Genomic DNA, 17,549 nt, shown 5'->3' on the forward strand with positions numbered 1-17,549 from the left:
AAAAAAAGCCAAATATTAATCATTTACACCAACAACAGTCATCAAAGACATTATAATTTAGAATGAACATGCCATATTTTGTTATCTCAGGTTTTGAGATGAGAGGCAATGTCTTTTTATGTTACATAGCTGCATTTATCAGTCCATATTTAGTACCATATTTAGTTAAGTAAAATACTTCATTACTCTACTGCATTACCTCCCTCTGCTGGTGATTTGTGTAACTACCACTACACACAACCTGTTTTCAGATGCCATCACTGACAAAGTGGTCAATGGGTTAATATGACTCAGTGTATACAGTTTCTTTAGATGGCACTGATATGACCCAAATACCAAAATGTGACATTTTTAGAATACTGAAGCCATAATTGATACAAAAGCTGCAGAGTTAATGGCGAGCGCAACATGTGCTCTATCAACAGACAGAGCACGTGATATGAAAACAATGATGTGAGGGGATTTATGAGACTACCTGTTTATCTCTGCGAGCTGTTAGCAGCAACATTAGCTTCTCTGTTTCAACACTATCAGGCTGAAAAAAACGAGGACGCAGGCTGAAATTGAACAGCGCTGTTTGGAGATGCAGTGACTTAAACCAGCGGTGAGTGAGAAAAAGTACAAATGATACATGTAAATTGTTAGGCTAAACTCTAGCCGCTAGGCTAATATCTGCAGTGTAAAACGAGCTAACTAGCAAAAACAGCTGTTTTTGTCTGTGACCTCTGACAGTTATCCAGAGCTGAGTTTTATACTTTTGTGAAAGTGTCTTCTTGTTTATCCATGTTTTATAGCTGTTGGGAAAAGTTTGACTGTCGAGGCTTAAAGCTGGATAGCTCTGAAGTGTTAGGAAAAAGATCATAATTTGGGTTTAAATTAAAACATTTTTGCCAGAAAGAGTTTACTAACTGAAAGCCCTGAAGGTTATCTTATAACGTGTTGTTTTTATGTGTGTTAAAAGACTCACTTTCAAGTGAAGTCCAGGTAATATGTGAAAATTATGCTCATTTTTTTTCATAAAGTCATGAAACTTGGTACACTTCCGTAGTTTGTGGCCCTGAATAAATCAGTGAATAAATTAATGGAGATGTGGCAATAATGCCTCACTGTGGCCATGGACTGTCGATATTTCTTATGCAATATATATTTATATTATATATCTGTTCACATTAATTTAAGACAGATTGGGAGGTGCAGGGCTGTTTGAGTGACAGGTTGTCTGCGAGGCGTTGCTGCAGTCTGAGACTCAGATCCATCACTTGCTCCTCTGCAGCTCTGCCTTCTCGTTCAATTGTGGTCATTTTTGATTAGAAAAATGCAAGACAGCAACACTGAATTGCTGAACTTTAGGCTTTAAAATGGCAGACCGCAAAACCAATGGGTGACATCACGGTAGCTAATGTCCGTTATTATGCGCCAGGGATGAGATTTTTCTGTAGAAGCTAGCATCGCCCTGATTCCCTTGACAAAAAGACAATGGGATTTTTCACAGGATTATTGCAGGAAATAAGCTTTGTGGCAAACAAACATTTATGATACTTACTTGTTCTAGATGAACAAAGCTTAAATAATGTTTGTGTCCGAAATGCATTCACCAGTAAAAAGTGAAAAGCTAACAGTAGGCTATAAATGAACTACACCACAGTTGCATGACTTAACGTTGCCACCAAATCAAGGCTGTCAAACCGTGTTTGATGTGATGACATTCTGTTGTGTCTTTTAACGGCTTGTTAGCAACCACCTTTTTCTGGATGCAGAAAAAAGCTTCAAAGGTCACATGTGGGTTCTTTACTGACATATTTTATGTCATGGAACAAAACGTGAAAGTCTCTTAAGCTTGCGTGACCCACAGACCTTATTTCAGGCATCTAAACAAAAATCCCATTGACTTGAAGAGGAGGGAACCAGGAGGCATCAAATTCAGAATAAGTGTATGTTAATGAAAAACAATGAAGTTTATCAGTTTGAATGTTAAATATCTTGTCTTTGTACTGAATTCAATGGCGTAATGGTCAAAAAAGATTTTCAAATCCTTGCATTCTGTTGTTTTACACAGCATCACAACTTTTGGGGGGTTGTAGATGAAATGAAAGGCACCAGCTGCAGTTAACCCTTTGGACTCGACTTAATTACAGAAAATTATCCTCAACGATGGAAGGTCATAGACAGTAAATCTTTAAAACATGTAATGGTGGAGCGTTATTACAGCTGATTTAAAAAGAGAAATGGTCCGATAAAATTATTATTTCTATTATTTTTTATTATTATTATTATTATGGGGGGGGGGGGGGGGGGGGGTTATTTATTTACATTGGGGTGGGGGGTGGGGGGGTTTATTTACATTGGGGTGGGGGGGGGGGGGGGGGGGTTTATTTACATTGGGGTGGGGGGGGGGTTGGGGGGCATTTATTTACGTGGAAATACATTTTTGAGTGAACCGGATCACCCGGAAATAACTCGTGTTGTTGTTTTTTAAGGGAAACCGGATCACCCGGAAATAACCCTTGAGAGGAGAAAGGATGTTACTCCCCTCTCCTCTCTCTCGCCTTCCTCTCTGCCGTTTCTTTCTTCTGTGTTTTCAATTCCTCCTTTTGTCTTTTCTCATCTTCCTTTCTCTGTTTCTTTTCTCTCTTCTCTCTCTCCTCCCTCTCCGTCTTCAGCCTTTTTTCTTCCTTCTTCATTGCCTTCTTTTCCTCCTTCTTCATCTTTGCCTTCTCCTTGTCCGTTTTTTGGGCAAGCTCCTGGAGGTTGTGGTTGTCCTGCGTCAGGAGCTTGATTGTCTCATCCATTTGACCATTTTTCAGGCGCAACTCCGCCTCCTTCTCACTGCTGGTTTTCAGCAGCTCCTGGAGGTTTAGGTTGCGCTCCTCAAGGTCAGTCTTGTCCTTAGTCAGGAGTTCGATGTTCTCCTCCATCTGGCGAATTTGTTGGCGCAACTCCTCCCCCTCCTCACTGCTGGTTTTCAGCAGCTCCTGGAGGCTTAGGTTGCGCTCCTCAAGGTTAGTCTTGTCCGTAGTCAGGAGTCTGATGTTCTCCTCCATCTGGCTCATTTGTTGGCCCAACTCCTTCTCCTTCATGCTGCTGTCCTTTTGGAGCTCCTGAAGGACGAGGTGACGCTCCTGGAGGTTGGTGTTCTGTTCTGTCAGGAGCTTGATGTTTTCCTCCATTTGACAGACTTTGTTTTGCCAACCCCCTCTGGCAAAGCTCTCCTCCTTTGCGGCCAGCTCGGTGTTCATACGAGCTTCCAGAGCGGTGAGTGTTACTGTCCACTCTGCCTCGCTCTGGATGTGCTTCAGGTCTTTTTCTTGGAGCTTGGTTTCGCACTCCAAGATTCTGGCTTCAAGCACTTTCTTTTCGGTGGTAAGTTGTGCTACCAGATTGTCCTTTTCCAGGCAAACCTGGCGCACCTCTCTGTCGTGGTTGTCTTGCAGAGTTTTGGTTTTGGAGTTCATCTCCTCCACCTTTGCCAACCACATCTTGTCCCACTCTGCTTGGGAGGCCGTTAAATTGTCTGAGGCAAGTTTGAGGTCACTGGCTTCCTTCTCCCAGGTCTTCCTCAAACTCCTGGTCTGCTCTCTCCAGAGCTCAGAGACCCGGTTAAACTCAGCACTCCAGTGGCGCTTGACTTCCACGGTCTCTCTCTGTGCTTTGCACAGTTGGTGCTGAAGGGAGCAGATCAACGTATCCTTTTCCTCCAACAACTTTCTGGTGTCAAACTCGGCCGCCTGAGAGTGGTGGTCTTTCAGTGCTTCAGACAGACTTTGCTGAAGTGAGCGAATCACCTCATCCTTTTCTCTGGCCAGTTTCTTCTTCTCACCCTCTGCCTCTTTTCTGATGGCCCTCTCTGACTTAAGAGCCTTCAGGATTTTCTGTTTTTCGAGGTCCTTGAGGGCAATCTGTTGCTGCAGAGTAGCAATGTCCATGGGCAGCTGGCAGACATTGTGCAGGTCCTGGATCTGTGTGGTGAGAGCTGGAGTGAAGGGTTCTCTCACCTGCACCTCCTGAACTGAGCTATCCTGGTCTGACATGTTGTTGTCCAAGTTGCTCAAAGTCACAGATGTAATATGTGTGAAAAAAGTCTAGCCAAGGTCAGCCTGACACTTCAAACTTGAGACTTCAACTACTTAGTAGTAGTTGTATTTGTCTAAAGTTAAGGCAGACTGGACTAGATCAACGGAAGGCTGAAGAAAGGTTTCTCGAAGATGTGTCTGGTGAAGAAAATCCTCGTCTCTGAATTGATGATAGTCGCTTTGCAAGCCTAAGGTATTTGATGCAGTACCAGAGAGTTGCTGAAGTATTGTGTGTCAGCTGACTTGTCAGATTTACTAACATAAGATCCTGGTGCTTACATCATCAAAGGATAGAATGTGATGTCATTGGCCGTTCAACTCCAAAAATGTGACGTCACACTGTGACGTCACATGACACGGCAACGTTACATCACACTGTGACGTCACAGCGCATGGTCACATGATCTATTCCATACTTGGTCACATGACATATATGCATATAAGATTCTGCAATTGTATTTTATTTGTTTATATCAACAAGCGACAACAGATTATGATTAGTTTGTTTATTTAATGTTTTTTTTGGCTCCGCCGACACAAATTGTTCCGCAACCGCTGGACGTGACAGCCGTTGCCTAGCAACGCAAAAACATTTTCCTGCACGCTGCTTGCTAATTTGTGTTAGCTCGGCCTGCATGTTATGCACAGAGCAGCTGCTCAGTATCATGAACATTTATCTGCGATTTCACTGAAATCAGAGTCTGTTAACAGACATTTTGGCGGCCAGTGTGATTCACGTGAGTTAGTTTGATCAGACAGGTCGTCGCTGCAGCGTGTGTCCGCTCGCTGCCGTCATCTCCGTCACCCTGTGTCCCTGTCTCACTGCACATCCATCTAACATCTGTAGCAGCTGCGGCCGTCACAGCTGCCCCCTCCTGGGCTTCCTCCTAACTTTGAGTGACTCCAATGCATGGACAGTAAGCTCAGCCTCAAGCCACACTTTAAAACTCCCGTCATCTCTCTCTCACCTCTCTCCTCTCTTCTTCTCTCCTCCGAACAACTGACAGCTATGTGAATAGCGCAGACTGGCTTTTTGAACCTATGCTTACACCATACTATAAACGGATGGATGGATGGATGGATCAGGGAACCTTGATTGTGAGGTTTTTAATGCATGGTATTGACCAAAACCAGCAATGCCAAGCTAGTTATTTTATGGCTTTCCATAGAAATCACAATGTCCTGTGATTAGTGTTGTCCACCCATAGCTTCAATACCTTACATGGCCATTGAAATGGATGGGGAATAATTTTCTTAATTGCAGATGTAATGTTAAAACCTATTAAATCAGAATTTAATAAATAAAAATTGATTGATGAAAAACTGATGAATTTGGGCCTATTCTTAGTTATGATATAACAAATAGTGGACTTATAGTAATAGTAGACTTGTGCATGATAGTAACTTTACATCAGCTATAGTTGATGGAATATGTTGTATTTCTACGCATAGATAACAACAGACATAGTGTTATTTGGCCCTCTTGTCGTTTAGTTAAATTGACACAACTGCAGTCTATAATGAAAAAAATGGTTGTGTTTGTATTTTTTTGAATGAATGTTTAAAAAAAAAAAAAAGCTACAAACTACTAAAGAAAATCTCATTTGAGCAACTTAATTTTTTAAAGTGTTTTCAACTTAATAACTCCACTTCATAATTATGGTCATGAAGTGCATAACATTTGTAATTCTTTTTAAACCCCAAAGAAAAGCTAGTTAGAACAACCTAATTTTGCTACCAATTATTAAGTGGTGAATAAAAATACTTTGATTATCGAGGAAAAGCTATTTCCCCTAACTCAATGTACTTCGTTGGTTGATCCAAAAGATTGCTCTTTTTCATAAACATTTGTTTTAAGAGCTCTGGTGGGGGTCATTCAGAGGACCGCCGCTTTACTCCAAAAGATTTGACTGAATAAACTCAGAATCTGTGTGGAACATCTTCATCTATCTTTTTGATCTGTGGGAAAGCACTGAAAGTATTAAAAGTATTGAAAGTAATAGCATATGACTGATCTTATGTCTGTGTGGGGAGATTAAAATAATGAATGAAGCCACTGTTGATGTGCCACATGCATAACATGCATAACAAGACACAGCTTCCCTCTCATATTGACACATGTATGGCTCCTGTTTGATGGACACAGGTCTTTATATAATATATATTACAGATGCTGGAAACAAACTGAGCATCATGCCAGTTTTTCAGACATCATTATGTAATTGATGTGTGGACTTCTGCCAACTAAGCAGCACTTGCCAAAAGCCTGGTAACACTGCCAGTGTAACCCTGGTTATTTCGCATGACCTGGAAAGGTTGGACTGAAGTGCCGTTTGGATATTGATTCATGCAATAGTTTTTTCAGTTTAGGCCGGCTCCTAACTTATCTCCTGACACCCTGTATGTTCATGCTTCTCTGTGTGCATTTGACATGTTTCTTCTGTTCCTTTTGTTAACTTAAACTGCACCTTTAAATAAGAGCACTAAATGCTTCCTTCAGCTATTGGTGTTGATGTGTTTGCACTGACATTTGTGCTGTGTGTGCATGTGTGGTTCTGCTGAGTTCTGCTATATGGATGCTTCCCCCAACCTACAGATCGGGTGTTTTGTGTCTCTCCTCCTCCTCTCCCTCCCTCCCCTTCTCTTTCACTGCATGTGTATGCGTGCAGCTCCATTGCTATAAAAGCCACACCGTCACGAGGGCGCTATACCCTGCAGAGGAGCTCAACTAATTCTGAGTCTGAGAGAGAGACAGACGAAACAGACCCCTGCACTTGCCTTCCACCGGGCTGTGAGTACCATGTTTGCTGTCTTGTGTCAAACAGATCCTAGTGCCTCATTTACAGTAGAGCATGACATTAGTGCACGCACTGCATCTTGTATTCCTGTGACTTTAAGTCTGCGGGGGCAGATGACTCAGCTGTTTGTGTTTCCTCAGTGAGCCATGAAAATGTAGGACAAATGTGCAACCAAGCGGTGTTTCATGCATGCAAATTGGCTTGACCAGAACGTTATATGTCCTCTGTGCCTCGGAGAAAAACCTCCACAGACACATCTCTCGCAAAAAAACCCCAAAACCAGCTACTTTGTGAAATAGTTATTGTTGTTTCTGTTGTAACTTATTTGAATGCCCAAAAGCTCTGAATAACACTAACATGAAATGCACAGACACAAAATTGATGAAAAGTAACATTTTGGGGTTTCTGATGTGGAATGTACCCCTATTTGTGATGTAATAGTGGTTAGAAAAAGTTTATAATATAAACATTATTACAGTCTCTTCCACAGTAGAATTATTCCAAATAGATCATATTTTTGTGTCACTCGGGACATCAATAAAACAGTCCCAAAATAGACCCTTGAACCACAGCATCTCGCTGTCCCAGATTGTTCCTGCTGACTGGTGTGTGTTTGATGACAGGTTGATCCTCTGTGATACCTCCTATTCAGCATGTAAAGAGAATGGCTTTTGCTCCATCGGTTGTGCTGTGAGTCAGCAGACTGGGTATTAGTGTTTGGGTTTGGAATCTATGGATGGCCTGACCGTGTTTGGGACTCTGAGTTCACCTTCATACGGACTGCTGTTATTTTTAATCCCACTGGATCCAACACTGTGTCTACAGTAATTTATTTTAAATAAACACAAGATCTCTTAAGTCAGTCTAAAGCAGTTGATTGCTTTTGTTTTGCAACCGTCCTTGCATGTTGTGCGCCAGTTTGAGAGTAAAGAGTCTGGGTAAAGTCAATTCAGACGTTTGTTTCAAAATACATTCTAAATTTTGGAAACTGATTGTTGAAAAGATGTTACAAAGACCCTTTACTATATAGTACTGAATTGTGGAGTTAGACTGTTGACTGTTTTTTCACCATTTTCCTGTTTTAAGATTTTTTGGGCGGCCTAAAACCATAGCTCGATGATGCACTGGAGCTATATCTCATCTCATCATAACCCTGCCCCTGACAATATAGCAGAATAAAAACAAGAAGCATCATTAGCATAGTCCCGTGATTGGGCGTGGCCTCTGCTCTTCCAGGGGACACGCCCCCAGCGTTTCAGATCAGAGAATACTGTGCATTTTTTCATGATTTTGAGATCTTCTTCTACATACTTAGCGATTTGTTTGGTTATTCAATTGTGGTCAGGTGTTTAATAACATCCTTCTGTGATGTGACAAACTTATATTTAATATAAATATTTTAACTTTAATATGCGGATATAGCAGCCTCAAGAATCAGGAGGCAGTCTGGAACAAACTGAAACTGCAACCGAAACAAGTATTGATCTAAGTTGCTGTCTCCTTTCCCTCCTGTGCAGGCCCTGCCTTCTCTCTTTAAGCTGTAATCATGGCCAGAAACCTGCTGAAGAATCCCAATGGGGAAGGTAAGAGGTCATTTTCCTCTTTGAGAATTTGCAGCTATGTAACTGGATCTTTTCTGGGGTTTAACACTCCAGGTGGGGCTGTGTCATTGAATGGGAGTCTAGGCCTGGGTATCGTTTAAAAAAATACAATGTAATGCCAGTGCCACTACCATAACTCTCAAAGTGATACTGACACCGAAGGAGTACTCAAGTCAATACCCATAATGTGAATGGAATGGCTTGTAGTATAGCTGTACTTTTGGCTTTTGATTTCAAACTGTGCTCGATTTTGGGATGTAGCTTCTGCTGTTGAAGTGTGATCTCCACAGCTTTGAGAGTCTTCCTGGTCGCACACACAGTGACAGGGCTAACTGTTAGCACCACACAATCGACGTTACCTTAAAGGTTATTATCAGGTTTAATGACAGAGCTGAGCCATTTCATGTCAGTGTGAGTGTCTTGGGACTGTTTAAGATTTTCTGTTTATGATGTTAGCCTTTTCTGCTCTGTTAGCTTGTGCTAACTGGGCAGTACAAAGAAACAAAAACCTAGGTACCTCATTGGCTTTAAGATGCGTCTTATTTATTAATTATTTTATCAGTTAATTACTTAATTCGCAGTCTACCATTGAACAGTCTGAGGCGGTTCAGTTCATTTGATTATCCAGAAAGCTCTTGTCTCATACTTAGAAATTCTTCCTAATCTAGTGTACATCTGGGCACTTTTTGTATTTGTATACACAAAATCCACATACTATGCAATTGGAATGCACCACATACTTACCTTTATGTCACGCTTAGTATGTAAGTATATTCTGAACACAGCCTGAATCCGATTAAAAAGATCTGAGGGTCACTTGCTGTAGAACTGCGGTGTCTGTGCCAAAAGGCCGACTATTTTTATTCGCTTAGCAAATAAATATATTTATACGTGGCCTACCATTCATTTGCTAATCCTAGCACGTGAGTCGGCACACAAACAGGCTGCATCCAAGACTGTCAGACTGGAAATAGCCCAGCCATGATTTGAATATCACTCACTGTTTACTGGTTTGATTGATTGTACTTTACTGTATAAACCACACAGAGCTAAAACTGGGCTCATACTTAGGGAACAGATCAACACTTTGGTAACTATGTTTACTCATTTCTTGCCAAGACACAGAACAGAAGATTGACACCACATGTATGGTAAATACAAGGCTCCGGCCAGGAGGCAGTTAGCTCACGACAGACTGTTATCCTGGTGCACCATTATGCTATGGCTTCCAGGTCGATTGACATATTTTGTTGAAACATAGCTCAGAGCCTTTGCAACAGTCTTTGAGCTATGTTTTCTCTCATTTGGTGGGTGTGTCAGAGGTGTACCCAAACAATCAGCAGTGTCATGAATGCATACCAAATTCTGGAGATCTTTATTTAATGTGCATAATACTTTTGTTTTAATTACACACTTGCTTTGGCAATGTAGACATATGTTTTTCCATGCCAATAAAGTTCCTTTGAACTGAACTAAATTCAACTCTGTTGTATTGAAGGGCAATGCGCCTGTGTGACAGGGTGTTTTAAGGCATCTCTGTGTCTGTACAAATATATATTTTATAATATTTTGTCAGGGCTGAACGCAAACCTGACTCAGTCCAAATGTAACAATATCTGTCTGATTTTCTTCAATTAATTGGTTCCCAGCCTCCTGTCTTTTTGCATAACTTTCCCTGGGTTAAAGTAAGTGAAGTATTCACACAAGCCAGTGTTTAACAGACAGATGTGAGCAATATCTATCTTCTTATACAACTCTTGACAGTAAAGTGAGACATATTTCCCAAAATGTCAAGTTGTTCCTTAAAAAACTCTCTATTTCTACTACTGATTTTTTATTTTTATTTTTTTAACAACTGTATCTTATGATCGTCATTAGCTGCCACTTGAGATGCGGTTGTAAATGGCCCTTATATTTCGTCATAGTCACCTTTGACCCTCACGCCCCAAGTCTAACTTTTACATTTGGAGAAAAATGGGACACGGTTAGTTTTTTTTTGTTTTTGTTTTTGTTCCTGGTCAGTCTTAACTAAACCTGCTCCTAGAATTGAACTTAACTCACTCAAAACTTGGCCGTGTACACCATAGAAAATACACATTACTGCAATCTGCAGCCTCAGACTGTACTATTTCATCCCAGAGGAGCTGGAATTCTGGGAGCTGACGGAGAACGGTGGCAGTCAGTGGAAGGTGGAGGACATGCCGGGAGACTGTGGCTATAACTTCTGCAACGAAGGAGTGACCAAATACTTTGCAACCTCCTTTGAGTGAGTGTTTATTACTGTGTGTTGTCATGTGACTATATTTAATCACTTAAAAATGTCAACTCACCACAGCAACGGTTTACTGAGAGAATATCTGTCAAATACAAAAAAAAACATTTTTATCACTCTGAATGAAATCTGATGTTACAAGTACTAAAACTCAAATTACATCCATATATTTGTTTTTATTATTATTATAATCGCAAATATTGTCCTTTCAACCCATTTTCATACAACTTAGAACAATCAGGTAAATATATACTGTATGTATTCTCTGATATTTGAATGTGGCTTATCTCAAAATGTTCAACTATTTCTCATCTATTTAACACATAATACATTTTCTTATCACGTCAAAGTGGGTTGACTGTTTTCGTCCTCCTGCTCTCTGAAACACTGTGCGTCCCAGGCTGTGTCTGAAGAGACAGGTGATCGACTTGTTAGCAGAGGATTTCACCAGTGAGCAGTTGGACGCTCAGCCTGCCGTCACAGTGGAGGACTGGTAAGACCAGGAAGGGCTGACACGCATGTCTGCACAGTGTGTAAGTGGCTGTGTTTAATAGGCGGTTCATCCTGCAGGTACTGCGGAAGGTCAGATTGTGGCTGCACCTACCAAATGACCGTGTGTCTGCTGGATGAGAATCAAGAGGTCATCCAGGAGTTCAAACCTGAGCAAGTGACTCTGGATCCAGACTGTGACGACTGCTCGTGGAAGCAGGTACGCAGAGAGGGAGGTGGGGGGGTGGTACATGCATGAACAACAGAGTCATTCTGCATTATTTAGTCCTTCATTTAAACAGGGAATCTCATTGAGATCGGAATCTCCTTCAAGAGAGACCAGTGTACAAAAATAGCATATAGTTCAAACAGATGCACAATATACATATTTACACTTTAGAAAAAGCCATTACAAGCAAGCGCATAACTTTTTAAATGTTCAAATGGAATAAGAGAGTCTAACTTTAGTTACAAAAGGCTAAGTTCATTAAAGGAAAAGAAAATGCACAATAAATGGTAACGCTCATTCTATACATTTTCATTCCCCACAATCAGCCGTGGTTCTCTGTCACTCACCATTGTAAGAGTTTTTTTTCCGGCTTTTAGACCCATGTAAAGACACCCTGATAGACAGGGTTCCACATATAGGAATCTTTCAAATTAAATAACAGACCGTGCTGTTTGTCAGTGCTCCTCTTATCAGCAGCACATCATTTGTCTGTGCCTGTGCCAGGGCTGAATGTTGTTCCCAGTCGGACCCCGGCTACAACAAAGCTTAAAACATGGCGCCAGTGACTTTTTTTTTTAAAACAACTTGGTACTTTGGAGCTTCAGGACACTTGGATTACTTGGGACTAGCAGTATGTAGACATTTTGTGGTTTTTATTATGTACTTTTTTAACGTTTGCATTGGTTACTATTTGCCTGAGTTGTTTGGGAGGTGAGTGTCACTCTGGCAGTGCTTTGTGAACTATAAAACCCGATTTTGCGTCAGTGTGAGAGTTAGTAGATAATGACTTAATTTTCATTTTTGGGTGAACTATCTCTTTAACGTGAGGGACACATTGTGGTTTTGAATAAAATGACTACAATGCTAAGCTTAGATATTAGGGTTAGGGGAGCCGTATGCCTCTCGCCAGGACTCTGACTGCTGTTTGAAGGTGGTGGTGAAACCGGATCTCCGTCTGTCTGTGGCGATCTGCACTGCTGTCTGATATAGAGGCAGCAGAATGAAATTGAGACTGTGTCATGACCAGTTCAAACTCCCTGTAGTCGCGTTAACTAGCCATCCGCTTTCATGTTTTAGACGAGTTGGTGTTCACAGCTGATACATACCACACCACAGTACTCATGAGCTGTACTCAAGACCGACTTTTCAAGTGGACCAAAGTATGGATTGGTGTACTGTGTGTGGGTATGATGTACAATGTTCACAATAATCAAATGAACTAAACTTTGGGGGTCAAGTGTGCTCAGATCCAGGTCCCTGCTCCTGATTTGAAAATCCCCTTCCTTTTTTGCTCCCATTGTAAGTACTTCAGCTGCTACAAGGCGCTGTCTACAAACTTGTTTTTGGACCTTCGTTGAATTAACAGTGTCTTTCACTCTCTGTTTGAACTCCAGATCAGCCATACATTTTCTGACTACGGCCCTGGATTGCGCTTTATCACCTTTGAACACGGAGGACAGGACACCAAGTTCTGGGACGGTTGGTTTGGAGTGCGAGTCACCGGGAGCTCTGTTACTGTCGAGGTCTGAACGAGAGGAAAAGAGGAGCTAAAGGAGAAGGAAACTAAGTAGTTAGCAACACTGAGAGGTAAAGGAGGAACAGAGAGCTAGAGTAACATAAGGACTCCAGGATGGAGTTTAGGTTTCCAGGTTTAAAGAGGACCAGCTTTGCCTTGTGCACGTAGCTCACACCTCTGTATATCATGCATATTGCTGTTCATGCTGTGAGAACATACTGCTGCTATGAAGACTGTACTGACAACTCTGCAAAAAGCGCTCACGGTAGCATGGTGGCTTTACTAACTAAACTAAAGTATTAAAATTACTGCTTGCAACACAGTCATTAATATGATCTGTTAAGCACTACCTCTGCACTGTGACTATCCCCGGTCTGTGTTTGGTGGCTGGAGGTGCTGTAAGCAATCAAGTGGTTTAAATTTAAATTGGAATAAAAATGATTATTTACACTGTCAACAACATCACCGCCTGTTTTATGAAGCTGAACTTTCATTTAACCCTTTGAGACCTGGATGGACATCCCTTTTATTTTGTGCTGCATTTAAACACCTTTCATATATATGTAAAGTGCCGAAACCTCAGCAAAATGGTTTAATTTCTGTCAAAAACACTGGAAAATGACAATGGGCATCTTTGCAAGAAATGCTCTGCAAATTGCAAGAAATTCATAGATTTAAAATGTATAAGAAAAGCTAAGGAAAAATGTCCAGAAAGCTATAATTATAATTATCATAATTGTATACTTAAAAACTTTATTTTTTATGCACTTTTCTCTGGTTTTTTTCTCAGGTTTTTTTTATACTTTGCTTTTTTTATTGCTTGCCTCTCTCCATGTGTTTGAAAGAAATCAAGCCAAATTTCTCAGGATTTAAAGGGTTACAGATCCAATCGACTGAGCATGTGTTTATCCTTCATCCCTGTATGACTGAATTGCTGCTGTTAACATACTTTAATAGTTTTTGCTTGTGGTTTTTCCTCATTAACAAGAAACTGACTGCAGGTTGGTGGAGATGTTTCTTTCTTGCGAGCAGTGGTGGACAGTGATGAAGTACATTTTGTCAAGTACTGCACATAAGTGCAATTCCAAGGTACTTGTTTGCAATAGAAGAGTAAGCCTGCAGAGGGGATGCAGAAAGCTGCATAGAAGTGAAGTGAGGACTGATATGACAGGATGTTGAGGGTTTTTTTTTTTAAACCACAGTGTTGCACGACTTTTCCCTCAGAAATTCTGCTGCTGTAAATCATAAAATCCTGCATTAACTTTTGAAATTGTCATTCAAAAAAAGTTACGTATAAATTTAGAAAAAAAATCACACTTATTTGTTTTACTTAAGTGTATGGGTAACATGCAGAAACCATAAAATTAACTCACTTTTTGTTTTTTAAAGAAACATTTTTATTTCCATTCAGTCAAAACTGTGTAACTCAAGTGAACGTTGACACACTGTAATTAACAATATAAATACTTTACAGTCATCAGACATAAATAGAAGGTGTTCAGATTGAAAAACTTGTCAATGTGACATTAAAATGCAATAATATACATGGAGAAGATAGTGTTCAGAGTGAGCACCAGTAACAGTGGGCTATTAAAGCTGGGGTATGCACTTTACAGGAAAAGCCCAAAAAAACCCCAAAACAGCAGAATCTGAAAACACATCCTCCTTCCAGAGCTCTCCCCTCTGTCAGAAGCCTCTGCCATGGGATAAGCACAGGCACACTCATACAGGAACCCAGCGCTTCCCTTTATTTAAAGGGATATTGCCCAATGACGAAAGAATAGTGCTAGAAAAGTGCCTACCCTCAGATTTAAGGGCGCTGTCTACTTTAAAGCTACATTAAGCAATGTTTATAAATCATTGATGTTCTGCCATTGTAGCTGTAAATTGCAGTCTTTCAACAGTCACTTATGTTGTTGGTATTTTGTCAGTTTAGTGTCATATTTGCCTTAATTATGGCCAGCGTAAGTGCAACACTGCATCAGATCAAAGAGCCAAAAACAAGGTGAACTAGCTGTAGCACTGTTAGCAATGGAATCGCAAATTGCCGCTTCAGTGACAGAAGAAACTAATGAAATAAAAACATTTCAGCCATCATTCACAACTTTAAAACTTTACTGTCTTCACATGAATGGACGTTTCTCAGAGAAAACTGTTTTCCCCAAAAAGCTTACAATGTGTTTTTGACTTGAGATGGACGGATGATGAAAAAAAAAAGCCCCATGCTTGTTTTCAAGTGTGCCGTAAACTGGTGTTCTGATCTGATCAGCTGAAAAAATGTATAATCTTTGCTCTTTTTTGCCCTTTGCAGAGCCAGTAACACTGGTACCTTTTGGGTGACTTAACAGATCATCTGTGATTGAACAGGTCAACTTAAAAATCTCAACATGTGAATTTACACAGTACTGAAAAAAAGGAGATGCAACGATTACATAAATGTGAAAAAAGTTGATATTTAAGCAAAGGAAATGTAAAAGACCTGATGAAATATGCAACTCAGCTGCAAGTTGTTCTTGTTTGGATACATTTGCCCACAAAGCTTTCAGTTAACAAAAATACTCTCTGGCATATTCATAGTCAGGAATTTGAGTCAGTAAAACATGAAGAGCAAAGATTGTCTTATTGAACATCAGTGTAAGTGTGTGATTGTGTGTTGGTGACAGTGTGGGTGCGTGGGTGTGTGGGGTGTTTGCAGGGTGACTGGTCCTGGTCCACATCAAAGAGGAAGGCAAAACTCATCATTCTCCTTGTGATTGCATCTGTTTACAAAAGGCCTCAAACTGCTGCTGCTCCAACTCTGTCATCACCTTGTTTAAGGCATAAATCTGTACATAAACACAGGAAGAAAACATACGCTGTTGTTATAAAGGAGTGAAAGGTAATGTGACATGTCATACATTTGGCATACTACCAGAATAAAATCATTTGGATAGTAATATAGTGCACAGCCATGATATTCAATTTTTAGCCCGCAGGCTAAATAAGGTGGTGGGTGGCTGAGGATTTATTTTGTAAATAAGGTGCCAGGGTGCATAAAAAAAGAATGAAATTAGATCTTTTTTATCACTAGAGGGCACTAGAAGGGAGGATACTCCTGGACCCAGGGTTCTCGCAGATCCTTAAAGTCTTAAAAGGCACTGAATTCATTAATGTAAAAACAGGTCTTTAATTAGTATTAAATTGAACTAAAACAATCTTTAAAAAGTCTTAAAAATGCTCAGACATGGGAAGCTGGATTTTATTTTATTTTTTTACATTGTAAAATCTCAAATTAATTGTTTTGTTTTTTTTTATTAAGGAATTTAATTTATTTCTTTTCCTAAACTCATCATGATAGAAACCCAAGCTGTGGAATCTCACATGTAGAGTGAGAAACACAAAATCGTTCAGAAAACAAGCCAGAAATTCCAGGTATTTTCCACTTCTGTTAAAACAAATAGATACCTTTATGAAAATACAACATTTTCAATATCTTCCACTCTAAAAAAGGGTTGTTTTTCCCAAAATTTAACATAGATAATTAACTTTTTCAAAAGGCAGGTTTTATGTTACAATAAACATTTGTGCAAAAACAAAATTGTCCTTCAATTTAGTTAATAGGAAGTTGGTCTTACACTTAGCTCTGAGTGGCATTAAAAAAAAAAAAGTCTTAAAAAGTCTTTAATCTATGGTGCCTTAAGCTGCAGGAACCCTGCCTGGCCCTCTGTCCCCAAATCCTAGAAACGCCCCTGCATACAGCTGAGCTGTGCAGCCTGTTGAGACTGGATTCGTCTCTGGGCAAATATTAGTGAGGACAGCAAACGTAAAAAAGGTTGAAACAAGCAATTTATTTATTTTATGCACCGACTGAATGCTATTTCTGTTTGATTAATAACTAGTCCCTGACCTCCTGTCATTTTGCAAAAGTGGCCCAGGCGCACAGCCAGCTAAGTATCTGCGCTGTACTGAGTGTGCGCCAGATTCAAACATGGTGGTTTTGGTCACCTCTGCTCTCTGTCGTTGTTTGAGCTCCTGCTGTGCGGACTTCTGCTTGGCTCTGTCTCCTCTGGTCGGAGTAGAGTTCAGCTTTGGCTTGTCTTTGCGGCAGGCAGGCTCCATGGCGACAATCTACCTGAGAGGTTTAAGGTAAGAAGATAATTCACATTTTGACAATCTGTTTTTTGTTAAGTTCAAGAAAGTTTTTTTTCTGTAAAACTGCAAACAAGACAACTTGCAAACTTGACACACAAATCATCGACAAAAAGCTTCAACTTGACTGACATAAACTGCTTATCGCTAGCAAACATAAACGCAACTACGTACAAATTATACAATTACTGAACGCGTTGACGTTAGTTAAAAATGTGATGGAGAGTGCAGGTTCAGTGTGTGGAATAGAGTACATCCTAACAGTTAAGAGACGTTTTAAATGTTGTATGTTGGCCATATGCAGCCTTAAATTTATATATTTAATTTTTTACTGGTTTGGTGTAGAGTACACGCAAGCCAACCTTCTGTTAAATTAAATGTTAGCTATTTGCACAGTTAGCTTATGTTAGCTTGTTGTCGTTTAGGCCACTTTTAATAAAGCAACG

The 17,549-nt window shown here is 40.3% G+C and overlaps 1 protein-coding gene across 2 annotated transcripts; it reads left to right on the forward strand.

Annotated features, from left to right (window-relative positions):
• Positions 1-279: 279 nt before the first annotated feature.
• fbxo2 (F-box protein 2) lies at positions 280-13,435 on the forward strand. 2 transcript variants are annotated; one of them, XM_042505405.1, is made up of 7 exons: positions 280-604; positions 6,740-6,861; positions 8,386-8,451; positions 10,609-10,735; positions 11,142-11,234; positions 11,312-11,450; positions 12,854-13,435. In XM_042505405.1, the coding sequence occupies exons 3-7, from the start codon at positions 8,415-8,417 to the stop codon at positions 12,986-12,988; spliced, it is 531 nt and encodes a 176-aa protein (XP_042361339.1). In that variant the 5' UTR covers positions 280-604; positions 6,740-6,861; positions 8,386-8,414; the 3' UTR covers positions 12,989-13,435. The 2 variants fall into 2 exon arrangements, with proteins under 2 accessions (XP_042361339.1, XP_042361346.1); XM_042505412.1 differs by lacking the exon at positions 6,740-6,861.
• The last annotated feature ends 4,114 nt before the right edge of the window (positions 13,436-17,549 follow it).

This window comes from Plectropomus leopardus, chromosome 2 (genome assembly GCF_008729295.1).
Source record: "Plectropomus leopardus isolate mb chromosome 2, YSFRI_Pleo_2.0, whole genome shotgun sequence".
Taxonomy (NCBI): Eukaryota; Metazoa; Chordata; class Actinopteri; order Perciformes; family Serranidae; genus Plectropomus; species Plectropomus leopardus.

What these genes read in the sequence shown, in the direction of transcription:
- fbxo2 (XM_042505405.1), top strand. Translation starts at nt 8,415, where the DNA reads ATGGCCAGAAACCTGCTGAAGAATCCCAATGGGGAAG. An exon ending in GAAGAATCCCAATGGGGAAG is followed by an intron (nt 8,452 to 10,608) that starts GTAAGAGGTCAT and finishes ATTTCATCCCAG; the next exon opens with AGGAGCTGGAATTCTGGGAG. An exon ending in GCCGTCACAGTGGAGGACTG is followed by an intron (nt 11,235 to 11,311) that starts GTAAGACCAGGA and finishes TTCATCCTGCAG; the next exon opens with GTACTGCGGAAGGTCAGATT.